This window comes from Clavelina lepadiformis, chromosome 9, assembly GCF_947623445.1.
Source record: "Clavelina lepadiformis chromosome 9, kaClaLepa1.1, whole genome shotgun sequence".
NCBI lineage: Eukaryota > Metazoa > Chordata > Ascidiacea > Aplousobranchia > Clavelinidae > Clavelina > Clavelina lepadiformis.
The window spans coordinates 2,558,803-2,575,659 of NC_135248.1; the positions used below are offsets into that span (position 1 = coordinate 2,558,803).

Sequence of the window (16,857 nt, forward strand, 5' to 3'; positions counted from 1 at the left end):
TTGTGTTCGCCCGAATCTTCCATAAAGGCGATATTCGGTGAATCTATTCGGGTTTGGGTTCGTATCGGCCCATCCCTACAACACACACGTCATTTTGAAACGAGTATCCATCTGTTTTCAGGAAGAAATTATTCAGCGGACCATTCGTGCAACGTTTTTGAAATTAGTCTTGTTTTGTCGAATACTGCTACTGAAAGTTACTGGAAGAAAATGAAAGTTTGCTCACATTAACTAAACTTTCTTATGACTTACAGTAACTAACTACGAACAAAAAGGTTTCGAAAATGAAAAAGTTACAAAAATCAAAATAATCCAAACTCAGACAACTCATAAATACAAAACTGTGATAACGTATCAAAAGAAGGTAAGAAAACTATGGGGAATCCCCACGGCAATCACTTTGTTACTGGTATGAGTTCCGGTATGCCAGATGTGAAATCCCGCCTTACTCGGATTTTGAGCAAATTATACTGCTGTAGGATAAAGTACAAGAAAAATAAAATTATACCGACGTATTGGACTATTTTCGTTAGTACTCATGGTTGTCATTTTCCAAACGTTCTTTATCACCTTGCAGGAAACAATTATACCGAGTGCTGCCATCCCCAACTTCAAACACATTAGGCCTACAATTCCAGGTGATAATGATTTCTTTGACCCATTTATTAAACAAGGAATTAGTTTTGACGACGAATTGGTGCCACTCGGAAGAATGGAGAAAACAAAACATATACAACGTCGTTAATAATATACGTCTTCATATTCTTATACATGTGCATATATAAGCTTAGACTACACTGAAGAACAAGTTCGTGACATTGTCTTTATTCAGTTCCTGGTGAACTTGTCGATAGTGCTGGTCGTGCACCTAGTTTGTGTAGGACCAACTTTACTTGCTTTTCAACAAATGTTGAGTAAATAATTGGATTTAAGAGGCTGTTGATCGGCAAAAGTACTCCAGCTGTAAAGATTGCAATGCCTGGAGGAAGGTCAACGCCTCCCACACTCACGTAAGTCATGATGCAAACTGGAATCCAGCACAACATGTCTGTAACTATGAGCAAGGTGATGCGTCTCTGCAACGTTCCACTTTGCTTTTTGGATCGTGGGCTTTGAACAGGCGTCTTGGATGCCTTTCTCCAAATCGTGATGTAACCAGCACAGACAGATAAAAACGATAGAAGATTAAATGTAATGATAACGACAGAGTACATCCAGAACCTGTCGTTACGAGTCGCAAAGAATGTCGGCAAACACACGCTGGTCGTTCCGTAATACCCAATCTCCCCTTGTGGAGCAAACTGAGAAAAAGAATTCTTCAGAAATGCTTTAGCAGTTGTCTAGGGATCCCCAGATTCTTCCATTGTCGTGTTGGTGATACCCGACAACCGACAAGCAAACGATATGAGGAACTCTTCAGTAACTGTATCAGATGTCGCAAATTGACTAACGAAGACAATTCCTCGACTAAAATGAGGAAGAAATGTAGGCAAGGTGGCAAGTAAAATTGAAACCAACCACGCAAAAGTGACCGCTGCTGTCCAAAGTTTTGGTGACTTCACATGACCATTAAACGGCCATAGCACGGACGAAAATCGGAAAGCAGTGAGGAGTAGCAACACAAAGCAAGACGTTTCGCTGGAAATCATGCAGACGATTCCGGCAAATGAACAAACTGAACTTGTTCTCCATTCATAGTCGAACTCAGAATAGCTACCAGCGTATTCCACTCCTTTTCCCAAGATTATTAACAAATATACTCCCATAAGGAAGTCAGAAATGGCCAGGTTAAGGAGTAGAATATGGTTAGATTTAGCCTCAAGCCCAGCATGCTTTCTTCGTAGACGCTTCACGGTCGATATAATTACGTGGCCGTTGCCCAACATAATGAGTAATGAAGCCATCCAAAACCACCCTTCTAAAGGCTTGTTGCTGATTAAATTTAAACGTGATGAAAATATGCCAGGCTTAAACTCATCCGACCCATCGATACAATCCCGCTGTCCATCTAAGACAAGAGTTTCAGGAATTGATGTTAATCCTCCTTTAACTTCACATTTGTGTCGACGAGGACACTTATTCTCATCACTTTCATCGTTGCAATCCAATCTCCCGTCGCATCGCTGTAAAATGTCTACACTGACCTTAGTCCCAGCTTTACAATCGAATCTCTTCGGACACTGGCGTTCATCAAATCCTTTAGGACAATTGGAGTTATTGAGAAACTTCCAAGCCTCGTCAATCTCGCCATCGCAATAACGATCTCCTATGAGGTAGAATGTGGTGCATACGTCAGAGCAGAATGGTGGAGGGCTAGGGCACGACTGGCACTCGTCCGAAAAATCTTTACACTCGGGTCTACCGTCGCACAGGGTCGCTACAACCACGGCCTGCTTGGTTTGACACTCGATCGTAGCCGCTTCAAGGGAGCTTTGGCAAGTATCACCAAGACATGGTTTAGATGAATTAATATCAGCCGCAATTTCGTCTGCTATGACTGTATTTACGTTGCAATGCTTGTTCGTTGCACATTGCGTTGCAGTGACATCCTCACAAAGGCACTCATCAGATGAGTCATAGCAATCTAATTTACCGTCACACACTTGTTGCGAAGCGATGATTAATTTGTTGTCCAGGCATCTGAAGCAATGAAATGCTCCACTTTCGTCAAAACATAAATCAGACCCATCATAGCAATCTGCTTTGTTGTCGAACAAGTTCACTTGAGGAAGTGCGCATGCGCGAGGGGAGAATATTGAAGAACATTTGAAACCGAAGTCGGCTGTTATTTCGTCACTTCCGTCTTCACAATCCTTCCTGTAATTGCAGAAATCCATCTCGCCCAGAATAGGAGTTCCATCTGCGCATTGCATGACAGTGCAGTGGCTTGAATCAGTATCGTTGGAACAAAATGAAGTGCAAATGTACTCATGACTTGGACGATCATGGTCCAGGCGTTTTAGAGAAGGAACTTTGAAACAAGTTGCGACGTCACACCAAGGCGAAATACAAGCTGTTATATTTTTCAGCCGAAAAATTTTCAAATCGCAAGAACCGCATTTCCGTTTGTGAATTGTTATCACTTGGTCTTCGTCGTTACAGCTGTCGCAGTCACATTTGCCATCATTCACGTATTGCATTGAGAGGCAGCCCTGACTGACACCACAAGTAGGATAATCATCCAGAAAGCATAAACATTTGAATGTATTCACTGGACAGGTGCAATTGAGTTCGTCGGATGAATCGTCGCAATCCGATTTAGCATCGCATCTTTCTGCAAATCATAATTAATTTATGGAATAAATTTCGTACATCTATTACTTTACTATCTATTTTATGGTTTATTGCTGACAAAAATCACTTGAATGCTTTCAAAGTTTTTAAAGGGAGTTAAAATTTTTCAATTATTATTTATTAGATTGAAATTGAAATATTTTTATTAATTATTTCATGTAGAAGAATTAGTTTGCAAACCTTTGTTTGTAAACAGCAGTCTAAGTCGTCATATTTCTTACACCAAGATTAGTTTGTTAAGAGACATATTTACCGTCTTTACTGAAACATTGTGGAGCATATTCCTCGCACGTGTTGTTGGTAACTTGGTTGCAAGCACATCGATGTGGTCGCGACGACGTGCAAACCTCACAACCCAATTCGTCGCTGTCGTCTTCACAGTCAAGCATTCCATCGCATTTCCCTGTACAATAAAAACGAGCTTTTAGCGGAAGAAGAGCGGAGATTCCTTCAGATAAATAAATAAGGAGCTCAACACACTGTCAGCTCAAACGCACACAGTTACTTACAACTTTCCGGGTAACATTGCAAGTAGTCACATGTATTGTTCCCGTTGACTTCGTTACAAGCGCAATGAAAAGGTTTTGTCTCCGGACAAGGTTGGCAATTCCATTCATCGCTTCCATCTGCGCAGTCCTGGTCTCCATCGCACATGTCTGTCAAACGCCGTAGAAAATTATCTTTCACTTTTACGAAAACAACTATTTTCAAATCAAACACATTACGATTACGCAATGCTTGCAAAATATATACATCACATTGCTCACCTTCCTCATGAAAGCAATGCTCGCCGATTCCTTCACACGTGTTGTTACCAGCTTGGTTGCAGGCACAACGTTCCGGTGCCAGTCGACCACAGGTACCACAATTTTTCTCATCGCTGTCGTCTTCGCAATCTAACTCTCCATCGCATTTCCCTTTATCCATATTACGAACCATTAATAAATGATAGTAAACAAATACAATAAAGCAAGATGCTGCTATTAACGTTTTGACTAACAACTTTGTGGATAGCATGGCAAGTCATGGCATGTGCTGTTTTCTTGGTTGCAAGCACAATTGAGCGGTCTTGTTGATGGACACGGGTAGCAATATTCTTCCTCACTCCCGTCTTCGCAGTCAACGTATCCATCGCATAAGTCTGCAAATCACAAACATTTATTCAAATGAATTATACAAATTATATTTAGTATAACTAACGCAAAAAATCGTGAAACAACTTCATAATTAATGTGCGGTAGTTAATGATCGTAGATAGGCTACGTCAACAGTTTGAGGTAAACTTACATTAAATGGCTTGCATAGTTAATAACTATGATTGCTATTGTAGCAGCGGCTACATGAACTACACGTAACAGCAAAACCAAGTTTAACTGGATAGAACTGTTATAAACAAAAGCTAAGCAATTCTGCATTTTATAGCAACATATTACGCAATTATTTTTACTTCAAGCTTATTGGCATAATTGCATTTCACAGAATCAGAATTTCGGTCAATGCAAGCGTGTTCAAATAATGTAAAAATTGATGACTTGCGAGACTACTACGTAGTGTTTTTTGGCGCCGGCGCGTATTCAGTACTTTACCAATTTTTATTGTACTTCAAATGTTCATTACTCTTCTTGGTTATGAAAGTGTATGTGGGAGTTGGAAATGAAAAGAGCTCTGGATGTTGCCACTCTTGTGACAAATCTTTTTTATAATTCGGTAAAACACTTACCCGTTTCTTTGACGCACTTCCATCCATGTCCTTGGCACGTGTAATTATTTTCCTGGTTACATTCACAACGAACAGGCCTCGACGTGGGACAATCACAATTCCATTCATCGCTTCCATCTTCGCAGTCTGCGTGCCCATTGCACCTTACTACGAAATGAAAAATATTTGTTTACTTATTGTTATCTTTGAATAATCCGATTATACTGATATCAAGCACTCGGTGACAAACATACAATGACTTACAGTTGTTGTCATAGCACGCCCTTCCTTCGCATGTATTGTTGCCGTTCTGGTTACAGGCACATACTAATTGATCAGATGAACATGTGTCGCAAATCTGCTCGTCAGTGCCGTCTTCGCAATAGTCGTATCCATCACATGCATCTAATGCATTGTTTACATTTTTTATTACAGTACTTCAAAATGCAAACTTTTCGCCCAAATAATTTGCGTATGAAAATTAAGTCTGTTTCACTACATGATAGAATGCATTCTTAGTTGCGAATTGAACATATAAAAAACTGAAACTTAAACTTAATTCTCGCATGGTTGATGGATGAAAGTTGTTAATCGGGTAATCTTACACTCGGCGTCCATTACATAAAATCCTTCAAGTTATAATCCCTTTCGTTGACACTTTCATACGTTCAAAATTAAGCATAAGAAGACAAATGCTTTATGTTTTAAAAATGTTTAAATTAAATTTTAATGTTTAAATTTAAATGTTTAAATGTAAATTTTTTACTAAAAATAAAATGTACCAAAGAAATCAAAGCATGCGTTTTCGCTTCCACAGCCATTTGTGCTATTCTTGCTGCATCCACACGGATAGGGCTTGTCATAAAGTGCGCATTCTGCGCAATTAATCTCGTCAGTTCCGTTATTACAATCATCATCTCCGTCACATTCCCACCAGGATGTTATAAAAAGACCGTCCCCGCATTGAAAACCTTGATCCTCTACGCATTGTCCGCCATATTCGTCCCTTGACGTCACGCATTGCTCTTCGTAATCACACAACAAGCTTTCATCGACGCACTGGAACACCGAGCGGCAATCTTCCTGGCCACCGCGCTCACAAACGCTGCATTGAAACCTGCCGGAAGGACACTGGCAATCAATTTCGTCAGCCCCGTTGGAGCAATCGTTGAAGGCGTCACACACGGACGACCATGGAATGCATTCTGGTTCGTGATCAGATCCTTCATCTCCACATTTGCAATTGAACTCATCAGACCCACAACGCGGCCAGTGGTAATGGCAATCACCTAAGTGTACCAAGAAGTATACGTTGGCTATCAAAATATATGAAGTGAATAGAATAGCTACTACGATCAGCTTAGTGCCAAATCTAGCAATATTTTTATTCGGTTACTCTTTTTTTACCGATCGAAATCTCGAATTTTGAGCGGTATTGTCTTAAGACTTAATCTAAATAAAATTTTTCGAAGGCACGTTTTATTCAATTTTCTTTCGTGGACAATAAGTGCTCCAAACTGTGACGGATTTAAATGAAATTTTGTTGCTGGGTTTTACTCAGAGGACGGAGATATTGTACGTTTCTTTTAAATGCCATAAAACACAGAAGGATCAAATTCCTATTTTAGCATGTTTGGGTAGAAGACGTAGGCCTGCAATATTTGTAAGCATAAGCATAACCACATGTTCTGTTACTTAATTCACCAAGCAAAGTGCTTATGTAAAATTTGCTGGTACTTACGTAGTTTAGAAACTGATGATTGTCCATAGGTCGAAGAAAAAAGCAACAGAAGCAAAGCTATGATTTGATTCATGACCATTTTGTAATGTAAATTGTTTTTACTGTAAAATAGCAAAGTGTTGGTATCGTGGGAAGCTAATTCACTTCGAGCAATTTATGGCACAAGACAATCTTTGTTGCCTTTTTGATCTTTGACAAGACAATCACAAGACAACTTCAAAATCCGTATAAGACCTGAGACTTTGAGCTTTCTGTAAATTTCTATCGATCTACTCACTTCATGTAAATTGCTTTCAAACTGCTACAAAGTTACGATGAGAGCCGTTTCGTTTATAATAAAGACATGATCTATTTGTGTTAAGACATTAACACTCTGAATCAATCAATGCAGTGCTCAAGACGCTGGCCTAAATGTTTGAAATGTTTGTTGCGCTCATTTAATATAAAGGTATCACAATGGCTTATATAATTATGATGTAATCATTATGCTGTAATCATTACAAAACCATAGTGATTTAACCCGTCTGCTAGACCAGGTGACGAGGGATTACCGCAGTAATCAGGGCCGGATCAACCAATTGAGGGGCCTGAGTCACATTTTTCACAGGACCCACAATAAATCTTCGTTTTAAGAATTCATTTAAACGTAGTTTTAAAAAGTTAACAAACAAAGGTTCAGTTGCAAAACTTTTTGTAAAAAATTGCCCAGATGATTTTGCTTGCGCGGGGTCTGTGGCGACCACCACACTTTCAATTACATTAAACCGGCCCTGACAGTAATTGGTTCGTTTCTGTTGATATGATGCATGAATAAGACGTGTGGTTTAATAAAAGTTTAACTGGTTACGTAACGGTATATTATGCAACAACTCCAAACGCATATTGTTAATTATATTCAGGAAATCGTTCGGTTCAACAGTGGTTGAACGTTGATTCATCACAATGTTATGAGTGCATGAAATGATTATTGTATAAGTATAGACGACACCAAATCACGATGACCAAGATTGTCAACTAAGCCTAAACAAAATTCACGAACAAAGAAATAAAAACAATTGTATGTTAAAGCTTCATTTCCAAATAATTAACTTAAATACGTTTTTTCAAACCAAACCAGTGCCAGTAAAATTTAGGTCATCTTTCAATAACAGCTTCGAGTTGACCGAAAATGTTTAAGAATGGACTTACTGTGATAAGGATTACGCTTTTTCAAACATCATACGCCGTACCGTTACACTATATAGGCTACACTTGTGCGAGCAAAATTACAGTACATGTGTACTTTGTGAAAACTAAATTTTGCGTCGTTTATATTACTTTGTTGTCAGTATATGTAAAATATTTCACTGCATAAAGTGTAAGTAAATATATACAATTTCTGTAAAAGTATAGAATTACTAGGTTTCGAGGACGTTAACGGGAAGCTTTACCTTTTCATGTCTGTTTTATGCTATAACACTTACGTCGCCTGTAAAAAGAGACTTGCGAAAACTGGAAAGCATCAAATGCAAAAATACACATTTAACACTTATAAAGCCACTATACATTAACGAATTAGGCTTTACAATATCACTTCAGAGCTGTTTTAGTTTACAACAAACTTATTTTCAAGTGGTTGTTTAGAAATCTGCTGCGTTTATTTATGGATAGCATAATACATTAGGGCGATTAGGCATGTTTTGAAAAACACAAAAAACTACTTATACGATTAAAATTTTTATTCTGTGTAAGTTTAATATTACTGTACACCTTTGTCAGGCGATAAACCTCAAAGTTTTTGGTTGTCATATTTGTAGTTGAAAGATGTACCTTGAACGCATTCTTTCAACACACATAAAAAACTTACAAATACATGAAAATTACAGTAAACACAAGAATACGGCTGTTAACGCCTAGGGCTACAATGGTAAAATAAAACTTGCAAAACAACTTTACAACTTGAAATATCTACCAAAAAAAGCAAAATCGTCGTAATTAATTTCTTTTTAAAACTCAGTGTAGAACACAGAGAACAAAAAGTTTTGAAAAAATGGCTAAAGTTTTTGTCAGCTATTTCAGTTGCTTTTCTTTTAAGAAAAAGTAATATTTCTAGTTTGTTTTAACTGATTTAACTTATAAAAGTTCATTAATGATGATATAAATAGGAAAGTAACTTATTAGTTTTTTCAAGTATTAAAGTGAATAAAACTTTAAATAGCACAAAACGTACATGTACAATAACGATGCAAGTAGGGTACTAAGTTATACGTTAGTCGATGTAGATCAAAAGCCGCTAGGCATATATAGATTGTTTTAGTGCTCAATCACATAACTATAACGGATCGAAATAGACAAAACTTAATACGTTTCGGGTTTTCCACTATTTTTCATAGTGGTCTTTTTAGTTTTAAGACTTTTTTCCTCAAAGATAACTGATTGCGGTTTAGTCCATATAACTGAAATTTGATATGTTGGTGGGGTTTGGATACAAAGCCTACTTTTAAAGCATGGTCGTATGAATACTTTTTTGGGTATTGCTTCAAACTTGTCAAAACAGGCACTTTTCAACGGTTAATTACTTACTTATCAATGCTAAAAGTTATTTAAAAGTTTGATGACTGGTAGTGAAGCTGCTTCACAACATGGAATTTTTATATTTTTTTATTTGCTTTATTTTCTAAAATGATATCGAAAAAAAGGCGAATTTAGAAAATCGGAAAAAATACTCCAAAACGCCATAAAACATCAAATATTGCAAAACCTGTTTTTTGATATAGCAGTTTAAACAATAGGACTATTTGTACAAAAAACGACGTCATAAATGCCCGCGAAAATATCGTTTATTCTGTTTTTAATTTCAATGTTCAACCTTAAGTCTATTTTCTTATAGATTAAGTCATTGTTCTGAAAAGTAAACACTAAAACATGATGATGATGATGCTTGTATGCTTCTTATTTGTCACCGCATCACTTGTAAACGGACAAGATTACTTGACTTGCTTGAGAAATAGTGACGCATTTACTGGTATCAACCCTCAAGACACAGCATCCAACATTCGGCGCCAGCCAGGTAACCCCGGTAAACGGGGAAGTCCCGGTGATAGGGGTCTACAAGGTGACAAAGGATCCAAAGGTGAACCCGGGTCATCCAACCATGAAGAAATTAGACGCTTAAGAGGTATGCGTTAGATCATACACTGACGTAGTAAATTGAACTGTTGCAATTTTCTCCTGATTTTAATTGCAATACATTATGTGATCATAAATGTAAGCTTTCAAAAATCATGCGACAATTTTGTTTGTTATGAATGTTTTTTTGCAGCTGATTTGTTGTCAGAAACTCAAGCTCTTATAAATGACGCCATTATACCACTTCAGGACAAAATATCACGCATGTGCCGAGGTTTGATGCCGTTGTTATTAACAGTGTTTCTTTGATATGATATTATCGAGTTATTAGATTTGTTAAAAAATTACCCAACTTTTTCATCCTATCAGAAGTAACACCATGCGAGCAAAATTGTTTTGTTTGACTGTGTTTTCGCTATTTTCTGCGCACGTACAAAAATTCTCCTGCTGGTCGGCTACATTCTGCCCTTTCAAGCTTTTAGATTACAACCTGTCATGGGCATTCAGTTTATTTTTGTTTTACGCAAAATGACAAAATGCATTGAACGAAGATGTCGTTCTGTCAAAAAATTGGTAATAGTTAAGCCGAAATAACCAAGAAAATTCAACAGGATGTTATGAAAGCTATTATAACTGGTGTTGAAACGTACGTAGTTCATACCAAAAATACTAGTTCTTGACTATCCCTTGGAAGCTTGTAGTATCAACTATGCTCAGAACTCAGGAAAGTTTCTGAAAGCCTTTAGTCGGCCTAAACTAGGCTAATAAAACATTGAAAATTTGTTATTTAATTTATTTCTTCTATGTACTTCTTCCTAAATTATATACTATGCTTATCAATGCTGACATTGGCAGTTTCTTTTTTGACTAATTACTTTTTAAAGCTACTTCTTCCCAAGTTGCTGAAAGTGGTTGGTATACGCCGTTTAACGGATATCAATATCGCCTTACTGAAACTGAACAAAACTGGCAAGAAAGTCGACGTTTGTGCCAAGCAATGGGCGGTGATCTGGCCGCTGTTGGAATGAGGAACGTCACCATTCGAAGGTTAGAAATGGAATAAAACTGTCACATAAATGAAAAATTACCACAACCACGGCCAGAAATGTGCATCACTGTAATGGCAGAAGACAACGAGGTAACGTTTTTTTGCAGGAAACTTCTCACCGAAGTAATTAAATCTGTCCGAAATGTGTGGATAGGACTGAATGACATTTCTCGAGAAGGACAGTGGATGTGGATAGATGGTGTAAGAGCGGCTGAAGGAAACGTCAACTGGTCAGCTGGTGAACCAAACAATTCAGGAAATGAAGATTGTGCTGTGGTGAATCGGCCTGGCTACAACGGTGCAGTCGATGTTCCATGTTCCTGGACCGAATTCGCTATATGTGAAAAAATTATCCCAGATAATTGTCAGTAAGTGTTTGTGCAAACTTGTGTCGTCTGCTTTTGATTGCAAAATTACGTGTGTTGTCATTCTTCTCCGTCTTACGTTATGACGTATAACCTTCTCAGTCAGGACTCAGTTTAACTTGCATGGATGTTTTCTACGACGTCCTGCAATCATCAGCAACGTTAAAGTTGGAATGATGTAAAATATGGAAATTTATCAATAAACAACAACAACAATGTTTTAACAAGATAAAAATTATCATTGCTTCTCAGCCGGTGACTCGCGATGCTATTTCAGGTGGGCCACGTAGATTGCTGAATAGTTTCTTTGCAAAACTAGAATATCTGTACCGCAAAGGGGCGCCACAAATCAGCGGACCCAGAAACAATTAAAATTGAACACAAACAAAGACAATTGAAGCATGGACAAGTGTACAGTTGAGTCATTGCAGTGAACGATAGCGTAATGCGCGGACTAATTTGAATGCAGCAGACCCGACGATTTATAAGAATTCACTTACGCATGAAATTGCAGAGATGATTGCAAAATTAACGTGAGGTATCATATAAGTATATAATCGTGTTCCCTCAATGTCAACACAGTTACAACAAAAACAAACAAAGAAAAATAAGCATTAATGCTGGTTATGCAAAAGCACATGACGAAGGTGTTAACTGCTTACTTATCAATAATGGTCAATTTTTTTCCATAATTCCATAATTCTTTAGGTTAATTTGAATGGTACGACTTCGCTTTACATGTATATTTACTACAGAAATGGCTGCAAGAACAAGAGTTATAATGATGCAACACTGCCCACAAAAAGCCATCGTAAACATACACCGCAAAGTTAAGATTATTATCATTACCATAATTTTGTGTGTCATTGTAAACGCTGTACTATTATTTGGCTCAAATGTAGTGGATCGTTGTTCTTTTGTACCGACTGGTACTAGGATCGCGGGTTGTTAATACGTCAACAGTAGCAATCGTACTCAACAACGCAAGGCTGGAAAGGGTTTGGTGACACTTAATCACGCGACACTTAATCACGCGACGTTTAATCACCGACACATAATCACTAGGACATTTAATCACGCGACACTTAATCACGCGACACATAATCACTAGGACATTTGATCACGCGACACATAATCACTAGGACATTTAATCACGCGACATTTAATCACACATTTACAATGTTTATTTACATTTACAATTTACAGCAATGTTATGCATGGGAAATGTAAGCAACTGCACGAAGATAGACTAAAATCTCGCTTGACAAATAACGGTCAACTGTGTTTTGCACGCGCAGTTTCAGTGCCTTGTACCGTATTGGAATAGAAGGTTGAGTACCTGCAATTCCTTGCAGAAACGTTGCACGTTGCATTTGTGCACGTTGTGACAATAAAATAATGTTAGATATTACATAGGTTATACGTAGCAATGCAAAATGACATGTTATTTCCTGATTGGCTAATGTGTTTGTATAAAAACTAAGGTTTGGTTAAAATCTCCCCTTCTTGTCTCTACACATAATAACAATTTTACCTTCTGGACTGTTCATTACTGAATTGGAGTTATAGTTTTGTTTAAATGTGAAAAGATGATGAAAATGTTTCTATTGTGATACAACTGGTGTTGATTTAAAGAATCATTATAGAGAAAGCCGGCGCCGAAAGGAGTCAAAGACAATTGTCGGGGAGTTCTAAAAGAAAGACTAAAAGCCTTTGGCTTTAGGCCAACCTTAAAAGCAATCCACATCGCCATTCCCACAGAGAGATGCACACGAGCTTGAATTACTGAATTTTCCTCACGCTTTTCCGACATCCAAGTGATTATGTGTCGCGTGATTAAATGTCGCGTGATTAAGTATCCAAGTCGCGTGATTAACCCTATTCTAACTAGGCTTGGCTTCTCCCGCACACTGTCACAGCAAAACGTGGCGTACAGTTGCATTGTTAGCTGTAGAAACTTGAAATTTGGTGACTTTTCCTAAAAAATGTTCGGCTATCTGTCCATGTTTGTTTGATAAAGTTGGATTTTGTAATTTTTAAGATATTACGATATTTTCATAATTTTCCTCTGCTTTGCTCTGCTCTCGGCATTGAAGCGTATTACTCATTTACGCACCAATAACTCGACTAACTATTCTCTTTCGTTCTCTTCTCGCGGTCAGCTGGTTTTCCGCACAGCGGGGACGCGGCATATCAAGAAGAATTTCTAGAAATGTGTCACTTTTAGAAATACCTAATTTACACTAAATTGACTTTGTTTAGTTTTACAATTATGATGTATACAGGAAGCCAGATGATTTTTCTACTAACCTGTCAAAATCCGATCAGTTTACGACGTATAGTTTTCTAGTAATTAACGATTGAAAATGTGTGTGCGGGGTCGGCCACACCTAGTTTTTTAGTAAACTCGCGAGCCTGGTTAGGATAGGGTTAAATGTCCTAGTGATTATGTGTCGCGTGATGAACTGTCCTAGTGATTATGTGTCGGTGATTAAGCGTCGCGTGATTAAGTGTCGCGTGATAAAGTGTCGGTACACCCTGGAAAGGGCACATTGTCAAAGCCGTTTAGAAAAAGGTAGAATGTGCTTTGTCCTAAGGTACAAACCGGTTTTTTCCAGAAAACAAGTAAGTCCTACAAGACGAAAAAGCTGAACTTGGTTATTTCAGTTTGTTTCATTTCAAAGAACGCTATTGAGACTAAAAACTCTCATACTGACAGTGAACAGTTTATCAGCTGACAGACACAGTGTAGTTTGAAAGGTTTTCATGCGTGAAATTCGAGAAAACATTTTGCTACATGATAACTAATTGAAGATCCTGAAAAGTATAGAAAAATAATTAAGATTAAAGATAACAAAAATGTAAAAGTAAAACAGCAAGAAAAATGATGACAAGTTGAGGGAAAATCATTTGTTTACTATGCGACTGGTTACAGTTTTCGTCAATCGGTCACCGACATTTTGCCGTCACACAACACACAAAATTTAAAACCAAAGCTCAGTTAGTGTTATTATAAATACATAAGTAGCCTTTACACAATACACATAAAAACAAATATACACAGTATATATATATATATATATACTGTGTATATAAACTACCCGCAATTTGTCTTAACATTTTGTGTGTTATGCAAAGTGTAGGCGGTTGTGAAATAAATGGTAAGAAAAAAACGAACCGTAGCAGATATGACAGTCAAAAAAAGCGCGTTGGTAGATCTCGTTATTCTAGAATGAGAGGCAAGTGCCGTAATAAGTTAACTTGAAAGTAATAAAAGGCGCTTAGTAAGTTCACTTGAAAATTCATATTCATGAGTATTTATTAGAACCAAACATTTCGCTCCAAAAGTCTACCGCAAAACGTCGCAAATTTACCACTCACTGTAAGCTGGGTGTTGAGAGTTTTGACGCTTCAATGTAAAATCGACTTGCATGCCCAACTCCGAATGAAGTATGGATTGTTGGGTAGCCTACTCAATAGTACATCATGTGTATAGACAGCACGGATCAATATATTTTATTCCTTTCTCTTCTGCTCTCCCAAACCCACAGTAACCTCCCATCAGGAGAATCCAGAACTCTAAATCATAGGTCGGCAACCCGCGGCTCTTTCATCTCTGTGCTCTGGTTCCCGCCACTCAGAGCCAATGAGCTCATTTAAGAAAACTTAATGTGAATAAATAATGGTGTTTATTAGTGTCACGATGTAATAACTTAATGCGTTTGTCTGATTATTATTCAGATTGTTTTATGGTGATGTGGAAAATCTTATATAAACACTACCCAGTGGTTTTCGCGGGCATAATACGCATGACTGCTTGCCACTCACGTGATCCTAAGTTTGTTTTTGTTCGAGGTCGCATGTCTTGGATATTGGTCTTTGTTTGATGACTCTGCGGATGTTCATCGTTGTAGTGAGAGTTTTTTTAGGGTAACTACTGAAGATTTTATCTGTAACTGTAAAGCATTGGTTCGAATTATACATGTAGCGTTAGGTTTTTTGTTTTAAGTAGTCAATTAGGTGTTGTGGATCTGAGTAGGCTTTAGTTTGGCGGAAACGAAACCAAATGGCTCTTTCAATGCTAAAGGTTGCCGACCCGTGACTAAACAATTCGCGTTTGACCACATTTTCTACTTTGTTCTCCGGGATACCCAGATTACTCACCTAAAGTAATTCATGGTCGAACCGTTGATATTTTACCGCTTGGTATAGCAAGCATGACTTGTTTTGCAAGTTTTTTTAGGCATTCTGGTGACTTCATCATACCATCCTAGTTAGTAATGTGACGGTTACGTCACGAGTCACGAGTTGTTTTCGAAATGCTGGAGTTTTATTTTGGCATCTTGCAATTCAGTTGTTGATCGGACTTGAATTCTCTTCTAATGACGTTCAGATAAATTACCTCGCTTGATCTGGTGTGCCATATATATACTGTTGTCATGTTTGCAATTATTCCTTTACGTATCGATTTCACTGGTTACTACTGCGCAATGTAACATTCAGTCAGCTTTGCCCGAAGGTGAAAGCCTTTGTGTCTAATAATAAATAAAAATGGGAACTTTATCATTTAGTAATATGCATAGACAGAATTTAAGCAACTAACAGCATAGTCACGCCGTTTGAGAAATGAGAACTCATATCGTTGAAGAAGAAGTAAAACAAGTTATTACCATCAACCGTCCTCGCTCATACTATAGTAATAGTCGTCAGTGTACGCGGTCTTTATGGCGAATATGTTTGTTGTGTAATACTTCACACAAGTAATACAGCAACGAAAATACTTATTTGTCATAGGAAATCGCAATTTGAAGAAGTAAGGGTAAGTTAAGGGCTTTAATTTTTAGAGAATGGCGTATTGCAGTGTTGTTCTATTCATCTGGTATAAGTTATACCATGAACACTTTTTAGAAATTCTGATTCTGAAACATCCACTTTCAAGCGCAATTTATTGGTAAATGTCCAAGCTTCATGACCATAGATGGAAATTGGAAGAAAAACTGATTTAAAAAATGAGAGCTTAGCGGATATTAGAAAGGCCTCGCTTGTTGAAGTTCACGTATGACTGCACTTGCTTTTAAATTCAATCTTTGGTCGATCATGAGTTGCGTTACCAGGCGTTTGACTCCCACCTGCTTCGGTGTTTCTCCGCAGACTTGAAAAGAAAACCAATGAAAACCGAGTAAGGGTTTCAAGAGATTAAATTCCTCGGTTTTCTTTACGATTATTTTTATCTCGAAATGAACAATCGCAAATAAACAAAGATCTCTGGCAACCACATTCACAGTGGACGGTGACTTGCAACTGTTTAATGTCTATTTTTCAAACAGAAACAACCTTTAGAACGTTTGTACCGCAGTTTAATGGCTATTATAATACTATTTAATGGTTGCTGTCAATATCATACTTGTGCAACGCTCTCCAAAGTTAAATTCGAAGCACTCAATGTTACGTTTTTAGGGTCAGAAAAGCATACGTAGGTATTTTTGCGTATTCCTAAAAAGTTTGCAAATCTGGGAAAAAAATCGTTAAGAATAGAACATGTTGTCCAAAAATAGAATAAAAAGCATTCGTTGTTAAATTTAGTAAACTTACCTACCCAAGC

At 37.6% G+C, this 16,857-nt stretch overlaps 2 protein-coding genes across 2 annotated transcripts; one reads left to right on the forward strand and one right to left on the reverse strand.

Moving 5' to 3' along the window:
* Nucleotides 1-1,209: 1,209 nt before the first annotated feature.
* On the reverse strand, nt 1,210-6,858 carry LOC143471308 (uncharacterized). The gene is made up of 9 exons (XM_076969746.1): nt 6,735-6,858; nt 5,776-6,282; nt 5,258-5,398; nt 5,015-5,161; nt 4,295-4,435; nt 4,062-4,211; nt 3,804-3,950; nt 3,548-3,697; nt 1,210-3,274 (listed from the first exon to the last, which is right to left on the reverse strand). Exons 1-9 carry the CDS (start codon nt 6,811-6,813, stop codon nt 1,341-1,343), a joined length of 3,396 nt encoding a protein of 1,131 aa, XP_076825861.1. The 5' UTR covers nt 6,814-6,858; the 3' UTR covers nt 1,210-1,340.
* Nucleotides 6,859-9,608: 2,750 nt separating this feature from the next.
* Nucleotides 9,609-11,474, forward strand: LOC143470564 (CD209 antigen-like protein C). Its single transcript, XM_076968782.1, has 4 exons — nt 9,609-9,891; nt 10,036-10,116; nt 10,727-10,889; nt 10,998-11,474. The coding sequence occupies exons 1-4, from the start codon at nt 9,639-9,641 to the stop codon at nt 11,260-11,262; spliced, it is 762 nt and encodes a 253-aa protein (XP_076824897.1). The 5' UTR covers nt 9,609-9,638; the 3' UTR covers nt 11,263-11,474.
* The last annotated feature ends 5,383 nt before the right edge of the window (nt 11,475-16,857 follow it).